The 13,888-nt window shown below is 32.2% G+C and overlaps 1 protein-coding gene across 7 annotated transcripts in view; it reads left to right on the top strand.

Annotated features, from left to right (window-relative positions):
- LOC106461888 (proton-coupled amino acid transporter 1-like) overlaps positions 1-13,888 on the top strand; it is a 61,832-nt gene that overhangs the window by 24,971 nt on the left and 22,973 nt on the right. For all 7 annotated transcript variants that reach the window (XM_013921754.2, XM_013921753.2, XM_022388974.1 and 4 more), the window contains 4 exons: positions 888-976; positions 3,035-3,127; positions 5,392-5,476; positions 6,760-7,038. In XM_013921754.2, the coding sequence (XP_013777208.1) occupies positions 888-976; positions 3,035-3,127; positions 5,392-5,476; positions 6,760-7,038 (546 nt within the window). The remainder of the gene's footprint in view (positions 1-887; positions 977-3,034; positions 3,128-5,391; positions 5,477-6,759; positions 7,039-13,888) is intronic.

Genomic DNA, 13,888 nt, shown 5'->3' with positions numbered 1-13,888 from the left:
AAATAGGATAAAAGACTTAGTGGTTAATAGACACCCAAAAAGACATTGGGATATACCCATCTAATGAAAGCAAAAATTCTAAAAATGATGAAGTTAAAGAAAGTTGACCATCATGGAAAATCAAAACAAGGGTGTGGAGGTGAGTGCTTAAACCCACAACGTTTCACCTCCTACTGCTGTTCGCAGTTTGCAGCCAGATGTGGGAAGGCAGTTACCCTTAAAGTTGTTTAAGTTTTAAAAGTAGAAACAGCATCTTAAATAATCAGATTTCCATGGTATTAAGTTCCCTGGAAGAACAGCAGTAAGTTTACAGACTTACTGCAATAAAATATGGGGTTTGATTTCCTGCAGTGGCCCAAGGTGGCTTGGCTTTAAAAAGCAACCAATTAATCAATTATGATATTAAAAATGTTTTGCTACTTTATGTATGCCATCAGAAGCACTGAGCACTTAGATATTTGCACACCATATGTTTGTATCAAATGAATAATTAACCAACTAGCTTGCATACTCCAGAAACTCCACCACTTGCATTTAATAATTTTCAACTTTTTTCCTCACTCAGTAGAGAACTGTAACATTTTTCTTATTACTAACTCTATTTTTTATGTTAATAGAATGCTTTTTATAATAAAAGAGAAAAGAATTATGAAAGTAACAGTTTTATTTTGCAATAAAGATATTATTAACCAACAATTTCCTGCGAAAAGTTGTGTTATAGGACAAAGAGCAAATGCAATAACTGACTCATCCCTCTTTTTAAAGCATGAGATTTTTGAACAACTGTTTTGAAAACACTGTATTATTATAGCTTTTGGTTTTATTTGATTTTGATTGCTTTGTTTTTTGCATGGAGCTTATAATTTTAAAACATTATGTGAATTTAGGTGGGGTCCTTAGGAATACCTATAATGGGCTTAATCTGTATCCACTGTATGCACATTTTAGTAGCATGTAGTCGAAGACTCTCTAAAAAGTAAGTATTCTAATATAAACTTGAAACGTATCTCCCATAGTTATATTTTTGTGTATGAGATAAACTTGATTGATTTCAATTCTTTTACTTAGCATGCTTTATATTCTGAGGAAACTTCAAAATTTATTGTGATCAGGATAATATGTATGTATGCATGCACTCATTCAAAATGATTTTTGAAATTTTATGATTGCTTCAAACTAATCTTTCAGAATATTAAAAACATATATTGGCTTACCTGACACTTCTATATTTATTTGAAGTGAAAGGGTTATCATTGCATTGTTTATTAGAAATACTAGTTCAATGTTTCCTCCATCCAGTATTTATCTGTGTATGACAGTCAGTTTCAGTCATCTAATTAAAACACTTCAATGTCAATGTAAGATAACTGTAAATATTAAAGTATCCTATAGATTTGGAAATTTAGAATAAAATCTATGAATTATACATTTTTTTTTAAACTACTAATTTAAAGAATGTGTTAAGAATTTATTCAAGTTTATAATTCATGTATTTAACATAGTTATTGTTTTTATAACAAAGTGTACCCATTGAAACTTTGTGCTTTGCTAGCTATTGTATGAAAACTTAACAATGATAGACACAAGATACCTAGCACTTTTTCCTGCCTTTTTTTTTTTTTTGTTGTTGTTGTTCTTATTTTGTTTTAAACATTAACTAGATTACACTGCTGTGTTCAGTGATCATACATATTTAAAATACAATACTACATATTATAAACTTTAAAACCTTGGTACTTTTCATTATTCTAATAGTTAATAACATGTCATTGATGCAGACATGGCTGTTTTTATAAATAACATTGGAAACATTGAGAAGAGCTCTTAACAAGGTTGAAAATGATTTTGCTGACCTGCTTCCCTATTGAAATTTAAAAAGATATTAATTACAACAATAAAAAGAAACCTTTAATATTGTATTTATGTATCTGTACAGTAAGAAGGAGAGTTAATTACACATTATAAAAATTTCTTTGTGCTAGTGCAGTAGCACATTGCCACATATATGAGTATAGAACCTACATGTTTGATCCATTTTGTAGTGTAATGGCACCATGAGTAAAGCTAGAGATGGAGGATTTTGTTATAGCTTTTTCCAATGAAGGATATTCAAATAGCAAAATAGTTAACTAAATGATGTAGAATCAAAGACAACTTTTTAAGAGGAGAGCCTTTAATTTTTTATGTGGAATTGAAAAAACCTGTAGAGTAGATCATTTAGGACAGCAACAATAATTTGCTGAAAAAATTTGTTTATCTCCACCCTATTGGCTCAGCAGTTAGTCTACAAACTTATGTTGCTAAAATTTGGGTTTTGATATCTTTGGTAGGCAAAGCAAAAATAGTCCATTGTGTAGCTTTGTGCTTAATAAAATTCAAATCAAACCATTAACTTCTGAGTATCCAATAAACTGTGCCTTTTGTATGCTTAAATGCGGTCTTGAAAGCTGACATCTATGTAGTAGAAGGTTTGTCAAGATGTTTAGCCTAAGATTGGTCTAACTATCCTTTGCAGAAGTTTGTTACAGTGGTAGTTGTGCTATAGGGCAGCAGCACATAGTCATGGCTATTAAATTTAACATGATTGATAATGGTACAAATAGTTCTAAGGACAGCAGAGGATGTAGAACATCATTCTTATAATAAAGTATGATTGATTTTCAAGAAATGTAATGCCATGCACATTTGTATTTTTTCAGTAAAGTACAAAATTCATTGAAAAAAATAATTTATTGAAATTTTGGAATGTTTTAAGGTTTCTTGTATATGTCTTGTGTAAATTCTTCACATATTTTAACCTAGTTATTGCTGTTAAATATAACTTCTTTTTACAAAACTTTAATTTCTTTTGTAATGTTTGGTTTGTCTGCAACAAGGTTTTCAAACATTTGAAAATAGCATGAAGTGAAGAAAACTTTTTTTGTATAACCTTCATAATTTTATTTATTTACTAAAAAAAAAACTGCAAGTGTTCAAACCTAATGAAATAAAACCTAACTATGATTAATTTTAAATATATTTCTCTGAAATATAGAATTGGATGCCAGTCCTTAAACTATTCCAGAGTAGCATTGTATGCCTTTAAATATGGACCAGAACCTCTTCCAAAGTTTGCTCGTATTGCTAGGTAATATTTATAAGTTGTTGCATACATGTGTGGTGTGAATTAATCTTAGATTGATCTGATATGAAAACACAGTTAAACATGGAGTGTATTTCTGTAATTACAGAATTAATATATATAGCTCAAAAGGTGTTTGAATAAAATTAGTAAGACAAACATGTACATCATCATCATACCTTTTTTTTTTGTTAGTTTTTACAGTTTTTGTATTTAATTTTGCACGCCGTTTATATGCAGAATTTGTACTTAAAATAATGAAGAATCTACATAGTTTAATATATTTTAATATGTTTGTTCAGAAAAGCTTGTTATATTAGAGTTATTTTGGAGTATATAATTGCTTGTTTTTTAACATTTTCTTTTTTATATTAGAAAATATCTCATAACTGATACATGACCAGTGACATTTTGTCATGCACTTTTTTGTAATACAGAAGTAATTTTTTACGTATATCTAACAACTCAGAAGGTGATTAGATTGGTTGAACATTATTGACATTGACAGATGCTGCTTTAAAGGAAAATTGGCACTCTACACACGCATAATTATTTTTTTTTTTATTGGGATCTATGTCCCAGCTGGACATAATGGCAGGAGTTCTTGTGTGTCACTGTACAACCACTGTCAACTGTAGTTATTTCCTTTCTCTGCCACTTTTTCTTGTGTATATGATGACAGTATGTTTAGACAGTCAGATGAATATTGTGGAGACCAGCCATAGACTGGCTAGAACTGTGAACAGGCCATCTGAATTGGTGATGGACATCCTGTCCATATACATAACTGTTATGTCTTTTTTCTGTCACCAATAATCAGAAGCCACATGTACAACTCTTAATTACCCATGCATTCATGGCACATTTTTTTTAAAACCCTAATATAGCCTTCTGTATTGACTATATGTGTATTTTTTGTCTGTGTTTTTCAGTTGATGCTGTGTTCAGGAGTACTATATCAGGGCTAGTACATTTTTTTTATTGATCATTACATAAGGTGTTTTCGTAGCTACAACCAATAATAACAAGTTCAATAACAAAGTTATGCCTTGAGATTGTTCATTTTAAGCATACCAAACAGAAAATTGTATAAGGAGTAAAGAAATTTTCACAGTTTCTGTGTGAATTTATATACATAATTTAAAGAGAAATACAGTAGTTGTAATATATATGATCTCAAGTAAATTATGGCTGCATATTAAAATATTGAAAAATTAAAAAACAACTATATATATGAACTACGTGATTGATAACAACAGTTTTAGTTTGCTATAATTTCATCTGTATTACAAAACATCCTACTATACTTTGAGAGAAGTTTGTTGATTTTTCCTCTAACTCCTCCTTGGCTTTTGCATTTGGACCTGTCAAATATGGTTTAATAAATTAGGAATGATTCAGAAGATGTCAAGAAGAAGTTATTTTTCTTTTAAAATGCATAGATTTCATAGCTCCAGTGCTTATTAAATATAGATAAATCAGTGAGGGTGGCCACTAGGGGTACTGATGGGATTTCTCCGGTTTCCTCTTTCATTACGTGGGGTCCCCCAGTGGCACAGCGGTATCTCTGCGGACTTACAGCGCTAGAATCCGGGTTTTGATACCCGTGGTGGGCAGAGCACAGATAACCCGTCGTGTAGCTTTGTGCTTAATTACAAACAAACAAACATTACATGGGGTACTCATTATTCCCCCAAATTTTAGCATGCTAAGTTACATTAAGCTAATGTTGGGTTTCAAAAAGTATTTTGTATTGAGTTTTGAAGCCCCAAAGTGCTCACAGACTGACGAAAGGACCAGAAGGTTTTTGACCATTCTAGCATATCTAGCAATGTATTTGGGGGGTGGGAATCACGAGTCCCTTTAAAAGTGGATTAATGAATAATGTGCTTTTGAGCATTATTTAATTAAGTAACTAATTATTTAGTGCAGTAGTACCATTAGTATAAAAAAGTAGGGTTACTTGGAATACCTATTATTGTAGGATATATCTAGTTGACTTCTAGCATACAAGAAAAAAAACACCACATAAAAAAAATGGTAGTGTGCATGCAAACTTGTTTTCTTGTTATACACATTACATTTTCTCCATGTATGTAGGATTAAATTGGAGGGGGAGGGCAAGAAATTGTATTGGCAATTGCCACCCTTGCCCCTGTGTAGTGCTGCCACTGACTAAGAGGGTAAGAATATAATTGCTGTATTTTCATTTTATTTTTGATGGACAGATTATGTCAAGATTATGTTACACTTTTTTTCCCATCTTTCAGAAAAACTGTAAATGTGTTTCTGTTGTTGACTCAATTTGGATTTTGTTGTGTTTACTACCTGTTTGTGGCAACCAATATCCAGAAGGTCAGTAAAATAAACAAAGAAACTATAGATTTTTTTGTTTATATTTTTCTGATAGGCATCATATTAAGGCTAGTGATACTGTGTCCTACATGTAATAAGTCTGAAATTAATAAAGTTTTACACTACATTCAAGTTTAGTTTGTATGCAGTTTGTAGACCTATTAAATAAAGAAGATATTTTTGAAACCCCAAAATCATTAATAAATTTGTATTCTATACATAATAACATTATATACTAACTGAATAGGCTAACATAGATAAATAGAACCTGTTTTTTAAATCTGTAGTTTGTATGATGTAACACTGCAATAAGTCTGATAATGAATTTTATAATCACCTTTGTACTGGTCCTGTATTTGTTGCTAACAAAACATTATGACATAATTTCATCTGCATACTTTACATAAATGCTACTGATGAGCCTTTTCATTTAATACCAGCTCACCAGGTTGGCTGAGCTTTACACTAAACAATACCTCAACTAAAACACTACTTTATATTAGTCTTTTTATAGCATGCAAAGTGTAGTTGAAATGCTGTAAATACTGTTCCTACTGAAAAACTATATAAGATTAGTAAAGAAAGAGGTGATAAAAATTATTATTAGTTTTACTGTGTTGTATTATCACCTGTTCTTTTGAACTACAGGTCATGCTTAGCCATTATACACCAAAAACTTTGATGACTCCTAAAAACCAAGATAAATTGCATTTTGACTGAGGCTTTGCGAGTTGTAAATCCAGCTGACCTGATAAACTCGGACAGTGTAGTGAAACATGCAAAGTGTGCAGTTGAAACACTGTTGTGATCTTCTTACTGGAAATATGTATAGGTCATACTGTGATGTAACATCACACAAATTACTGATCTACAGATCTTACTTTGCTAACCTATCCATTATACACTGAATACTTGTTTGTGTTTATCTAATAATTGAAAATAGAAATCTTAAAAAAAAAACTTAATTATTGTTTACTAGTGACTTTTAACAGTTTAACAAATCTGATATTTTGGTAGCTAAAAAGTATAATATTTAAAACATTGTTATAACTTTTACCATATACCTGAAACAAATCATAACGAGATTTTGTGTTTTTGAACATATTTTCTAACTTTTCACGAACTTGAACAAACATGTATCTGGTGACTCAAACAAATCATTTAAATGTTTTAAAAACTATAATAGATGTGCAAAATTGCATTTGGTCCCCTAACATATAGAAAGGCAGCTTGAATAGTCATTGTACAATATTGAATGTTCAAATGTTTTCTGTTTTATGTAGGTAGTCTGTGACTGGGCTGACAGAGATCCCATTGGTATTTATGGGTACCTTGTCATCATATTGCCATTTATGGTTATATTCAATTTCATCAAAAGTTTGCGAACTCTAGCAGTGGTTTCCACAATTGCCAACATTTTACAAAGTTTGGGTATCTGCATTATTTTTTACAACCTGTTTCAAAACTTACCTTCTACTTCATCAAGGCCATTGTCAATGCCACTATCAACACTTCCACTATACTTTGGAACTGCTATGTATGCATTTGAAGGAATAGGCATTGTAAGTGTTTTTTTTTAATAAACAATAATTAAAATTGATTTCTGATTTTTTAGACATCTATAGAATTGTTTCTTATCTTCATTAAGTTTTCAAATAACATTTAGATTTACAATCCAAGTAAATAGATGTCAAACTCAGTATATACCAGCATATGTACTGACTGATTGGGACAGTTGATAAAAGTTTAGAAAAAAATGACATTTATAAAATAACTTTTCTATTTTAACTAATGTTTTGCATTTTGACTGAGGCTTTGTGAGTTGTAAATCCAGCTGACCTGATAAACTCAGACAGTGTTGTGCAACATGCAAAGTGTGCAGTTGAATGGTCACTATTTAAGTAATTATTCAACTTGAATGTTAATTGTAAAACAAGATACTTTTCTGTTCATATGTATAGATAACGACAAAGCAGCAAAAGGAGTCTTGATGTGAGAATTTGAACTTTTATGGATCCTCAAGTTTCAAATTTAGTATTGGTACTATAAAAGCAGAGCTAATTTATTTATTTTTTGGAGAAAAAAGTTTGAATTATTGAAAAATAATTATATAAATACTTCATAATTGATAAGGCCAAAGTATTTAAAAGAAAATACTTTCTTTATAAATCCACTGACTGAAGGCTGAGTATGCTATTGTTCATTTGAGGCATTATGGGATATGTTTTGAAAAAATCCCTTGTAGTTATAAGTACATAAGTAAGTGTCAAGTAGTGAAGAATAGGGATCATTAAATATATTTGTAATGTGTTAATCAATCCAGTAAGCTTGTTCCTATGGCTTTAAGACCTCGTATATATTGCGAACTGTGGTGTCTGTCTGACCAACTGTTCATCTGTCTCCTGTTTACAGTGGCCACTTCCCGCATTGTGTTTGAAAAGCTGCGCACCTAGGCAAAGCTCAACATCCATTTTGAAATGATGGGAAAACAGGCATGAATAATGTTGTTGCCATATTGTATTTTGTAAGCAGGATATTCTACACTAAATTGTTAGGAATTAATCACACTATCATTCACATTTCAAAATGTGATGTCATTTAACCAATAGAAATGTAGATTTACCAAATGCTATCGTTGAGTGGCTCTTAGCATGACTGAAATACTCAACAATTACTTTCTGCAGTGGGCAGTATAACTACTAACAACCAACCTTTTTAAAGTCCATGAAATAATTTAAATTGATAGATTAACTTAAACTTTTCCCATCACTGTGGATGGGTACTGTTGCTAGATTAACTTAAACTTTTCCTGTTACTGGGAGCGTGTACTTTTGCTTGTTTAATATACAGTGTGTGACTCTAAGGTGCTTATTAAAACTACATTTCTTATTTAACTAGCAAGTGATTAACACAACATATATAGAATAGTTTTTGGATTAAAAAGTATATCTGATTGTTTGAACATAATTTCATGTTTCATTTTATATATTCATTTCTAGCACTAAATTTGATTAGAAAATGATCCTAACTTTGCCCTAGTATACCTTGTAATAATTTCTATGTAACAGTAAAAAAAGAAGCTTTTATATAAAAAAGCTGAAAGCTACAGGTAAATTATAATATGCAAGTAATAGTCTTTGAATATTACATAAATAGAACTCTGTGTGTATCTGACCTGTGCATATATAAATATTTTTATTTTACAATCAGAACAGCAAACTTATTGAAGTTATTGAACAGCTAATGAATTTCTTAATTTCTCATTATCCTGGTCCAATGTAGGTAACAGCCAATGTCTTCAAAATGATGCATAACACTACAACTGAATAATACTTCCAAAATATACACAACTCTTCTCCCACTAATAACTATTACTTGACTGCCAGGGTTTTATTTTTGCCCATGTAAACATTGGTCTGATTTTTTTCTTGCTTGCTCCAGTCTTTTATACCACACTCATTTGCCCTTGGGATATATGTCTTGTAAAATCTTGTAAATCTCCACCTATGTCATAGTGCCGTCTATCCTAGTACTGTGTATAAGCACCTCAATCAAATAATTTTGTCAATTTTCTTGACAAAATGTCACTAACGGGTTTCCCAGTATTCCTACCTCTTATTTGTAGTGAGATGGAGACATATATTCAGATCTGTGGTGGTCCTCTGGGGGGCTCTGAGGCTGGATTTGAGGGCGATCCTTGACATTATGTAGAGTTTTTTAATTCTGGGATATGGGTTCGACTATTTAGGGTGGATGTGGCAGATGGCTGCAGTTGCTTTGCTTGTACAAAAACAACTTACTTTACCTCACAAGAGGGCTGAAAGGTCTGGGAGCATTTCTTTTTTTTCTCTCCATACACAGATATTGTGGTTCATGCTGGAATGTTTACTTCTTAGTTACGTGAGGTAACAGTTAGGCCTTATCCGACACGTTGTTGGAACGTCATGATTTTGCTTACCACCACTAGGTGGAGGCATTTTTCTAATTATCAAATAATTTCTGCTCCTCGAATTTTGGGGTTTTAAGGCAGAATTTATAGTTCACCTATATAGGTCTATGTCCCCTGATGGACCAGAATAAGTTTACAGACTTAAATTCACCTTCAATATTTTCTTTCATTTCAAATCTTTTTGTTAGTAGACTCTTAGGATCACCAGTTTCATTGAAGAGGAGCTGGATCTATTGTCAGCATGCACGTTGGTTCAATTTTTGGCTTTTACATTCCTCCCAGTTGTTGTTGGAGTCTCTGATTTCATTGGCTCCTAGAGGGGGGATCATAGTTCTGCCCTGTACTTGAGTACTGATCCCAACTTCAGCTCTTCAGTACTCAGAATAGATTCTGTCTATATCCAAGGCTCCACTACTTAGTCGAATTGCCAGCAGCATCAGCGATTATTGTATACCTTCAGGTGCTGTAGGGGCTCGGTTCCAAGATTTTCTGGACGTATGGTAATCTTTCCATTGGTCCAGAAGCTCTGCAGGTCCTTGGGTCACAATCTGGTCATTCAGTTCACATCTTCCCCACTATTATCCACTGAACTTGTAGGGTTTTCGTCTCCAGCAGTTCATTGGGATTTGGAACTTAGTTCTAGGGTTATCTGAGTCTGGTTGATCTGGGGGTAGCAAGTGTGTCTGGCTAGTTCTTCAGAGTTTTATTACTGTTAGTTGTTGGCCCTATTAAGACAGAAATTTAGTGTCTAGTCATCAATTTTCCTTGTCTATATCAATGTCTAGATTCTCCAAGGTTCACAAGATGGTAGATGTCCAATTTGGTTGTAGTTGGCTCCTATCTGCACTTTGCCGTAATGGTGGAGTACCACCACTATTGACATTTGTGGTGCATAAAGATCAGGCACTGCAGTTCCAGGTTTTTTTCATTTGGCTTTGCGTAGGCTTAACATAGGTTCTACTGTATTGTATTAGTTTTCTTGTCCCCTTCATTCCATCATATTGCACACACACCATTTCATGGATGACTGGTTACTGCTGGCTACATCTCATCAATTGTTAGACCATCACATCCTGATTCTGCTTTCAGATACAACCCATGCAGGTTTTTCTTTTGGGACTGCAACATCTATTATTGCCCAAATTCAATATGTCATCAGTCTGGGTATTTTTCATCTCTTCTCTCAGTTCGAGCTCAGATGTCTCCCATCCTGCTCAATGCTATAGAATAGGATGCCACACTCTTACTCACCTCTCCTTTTCCTACTCCACAAATGGTTCTTTCTCTTCTGGGAATCTCTTGAATCCTTTGTGCCTTTTATTGGTCTTTAAATGACCAGAGATCTTACACACCTATTTCCTGGTTTCCCCAGTTTCCTTTGTCAGGATCATTCTTCGATCTTGAGGGGTTGTTAAGTCAGGATGCTATTACAATTTCGATTCTTCTACTGCCACCTCGTCCAGAGATTCCAGTCTTTAGTTCTCTGCAGTCAAGAATACAATAGTACTTTGTAAAAGTTAGTCACTTGTTAGAAAAATCTAAAGCTAATACAGTCAATGATAACAAAGTAACCTGAGGACAAAGTTTTAAATACACCCTTAACATTTAGAAGCAAGATTAGTTTTGTCGATTTTTGTCATGCTCTCTGTGCTCCTGATAATTCTTTTTTTTATAGTGTATGTTTGAATATTCTTTTATGACAAATCATCAAGTAAGGATATTTAAGTTTAATATATCAGTGATGTTAGCAAAGAATATGATATTTTAGGCAGAATTGATACATTCATAAGCAAATGAAATTATCTACAGAAGGTGAAACCACTGATAATAACGTATGTGTCATATCAAGGAAAAACATGATGTATGTTAAGTTTTTTTTTATATTATGTTAAAGTTTTAGACTTAAATTACTTCATAAATGTGAAGTGTTACTGAATATTTTTCTTAATATTTGTTTTCTGCTAGAAGTTGAAGCTAGAATATACATTAATGTTGGCTTTGATGGTATTACTTGCCTCAAGTGATACAGAGCATAATTAATTATAAAATCTTCAACTTGTACTTTGTTTTCATCAGGAACTAAAGTCATGTAGAAGTATAATACTTCTTTTCTTCATTGTACCAGGCCTGGGAGCTTCAATTAGATGCACCTGTTATGTTTTGTGTTATTGGTTTTCATAAAAAACTACTGGATGACATAGCTTGAAATTTTGAGCTTCTGCATATAAAATATCTTATTTTTATGTATGATATTTGTATGAATTTGAAATTTCAATAAGATTTCATTGTGACATGTTTTTTTTAAGAAACATTAAAAAATGCATACCTTGGTTGTAGATTTTAATTACTGATTTTTGTACATTTGTACATTGTTTTAAAATTTTCCTGTAAATTTTATCATTAATTTAAATTATAACACCCCACATGCAGTTTCATTGTGTTTATGTTTACAGTCACTGGCATACTAAAAAATAAGTACAATACCAAATTTATAAGAAAGCTTTTTTTTTATTGTTAAATATGTTTCACTTGATATGTATGATATATAATTTCTAAACCCATTTGATATTGATTTATATATATTTGGTGTACTTCTTTACCCATTCAAGCAGTCACTTAGGCCTCTAAGGCCTAACATACTGGTCTGGTTGGCGAAATGAAACTTTACATGAACGAATGCAAAATTATTTGAAAAAGCTAACCTCATCTTGTTCCATAAAAACATTTCTTAGCCTATCATATTGCACCTTTGTAATTCAAATGAAGTATAAAATGATAAAGTTAGCTTTAACAAAATCATGACTATGTTTATGGCAGAAGTAGTTCACAAACATATTTTTGTCTAGCAACATATCACCAAGGTAAACTTTTATCACTTTGTTCTGATCTCTATGTGAATCTCTGCCGAAGCGGAAGCCATATTTTCTTATACAGTTAAAAAGAAGGGAAAAAGAGCTTTCATTACAGGAGTTCACTAGTCTCTGACTTCTTTAAGCTGAAATATAGGCACTTATATAACATCATGACAGGCGAGGTTGAAAAATACTGATTGGCTAAAAACTGGAAAACTACACATATATTCAAGTTGCCAGGTGATATTAAAATTATTTTGTTGAAAACTATCATGATATTTTTAATAGGGGGCTATAAGTGCAGTATTATGCTGAAAAAAATTCTGGAAATTTATAAACACTAATGATTTTCTTCAGAGCATGCTGAAATCAACCAAAAATAAAAATTTGTGACTTAAAACCTTTTTATTTATAAAATGAAATAAATACAACTTTTTAATATTGTGTAGATTTTTCAAGTATAGTGTTCTTTATTTTTGGTTTATATTTTTTAAATGTGCAAATTATTTTCTATAATTTTTTAATTCACTGGTGCAGTTTTTCTCTCAAGGCAGAATGCACCCATCCATGCATGATAGTTCATGGAATCTAGGGCTGTAGGAAGTGGTAATATCAGTCAGGTCATGGCTTGACCACTTTTTTATGACATGTATAGCTACAACTTATGTATTAAAACTTACTTCTTTTAATTCAATACATTATGTTGTGTGTTTGCAATATTTGTAGTTAAAATGACTCAAGATTCAATCTCGTAACATTAAATTTTCAAACATTTTCTTGGGGTTACACCACCCTAGAAGTGGCAGTGGCCACTCAAAAATTGCTTCCTATGGTAGTGGAATCTCAGGTTCAAGAGATGATGGTCAATTATTGTAAAATAGCTAGTTTGATTTCAGCTGCACTAGCAGTTTTATACTCTTTTTTCCCATTGGATCTGGGCTTAAATTTTAGGTTGACAACAGTGGAAGACTGTTGTAGAAGTGGCATATTACCTCAGATATTTTAAGCTGTGGCATTTTGGCTCCTAGAATGGCTCTGAGTTGTTGTTGTTTTTTCAAGTACAAACTTTTAGCTCATAGCTCCATCATCTCTTGACCAATTTAAGATCTAATTACAGTTTTAGACTGAGGAGGCCAAACCCTTTCAATTGATGTATTTGACCATGCCCAAGGTTTCATTGATTAATTTACTCTAATCCTGCCTAAAAGAATTTCAATTTAAGGGTAGGCTGGTAGAGATCCTGGTGAGTAATAAAATCGAATCGGGTATATGAGCACCCCATACTTGGTATTGTTGGCACACAAAACGTTTAGCTAATAATAAAAAAGAAAAAAAAGGTCTCATAGATTCATTTACTCTTATTCTGCCTAACATAATTTCAAGTGCTGTGGCTATTGAGGATTCCCTCTTATATTAATGAATGCTCAGCATCCAGAAACTTCTCACAGAGTATATTTTGGTTATAACTGTTTTCATTTACAATATTTAAACCTACATTATAAGCTAAACCTGTGATCAATCAGAAACTGAGTTAACCAAGTGTTCCCAATCCTGACAATAGCTGTGTAAGACCAGATTTTTAACCCTTCTAGTTAAATGAAGTGATTAATC

The sequence above is a fragment of the Limulus polyphemus genome, unplaced genomic scaffold (genome assembly GCF_000517525.1).
Source record: "Limulus polyphemus unplaced genomic scaffold, Limulus_polyphemus-2.1.2 Scaffold1053, whole genome shotgun sequence".
NCBI lineage: Eukaryota > Metazoa > Arthropoda > Merostomata > Xiphosura > Limulidae > Limulus > Limulus polyphemus.
The sequence above is the reverse complement of the archived record's forward strand: the minus strand, read 5'-3'. Positions and strand labels throughout refer to the sequence as shown.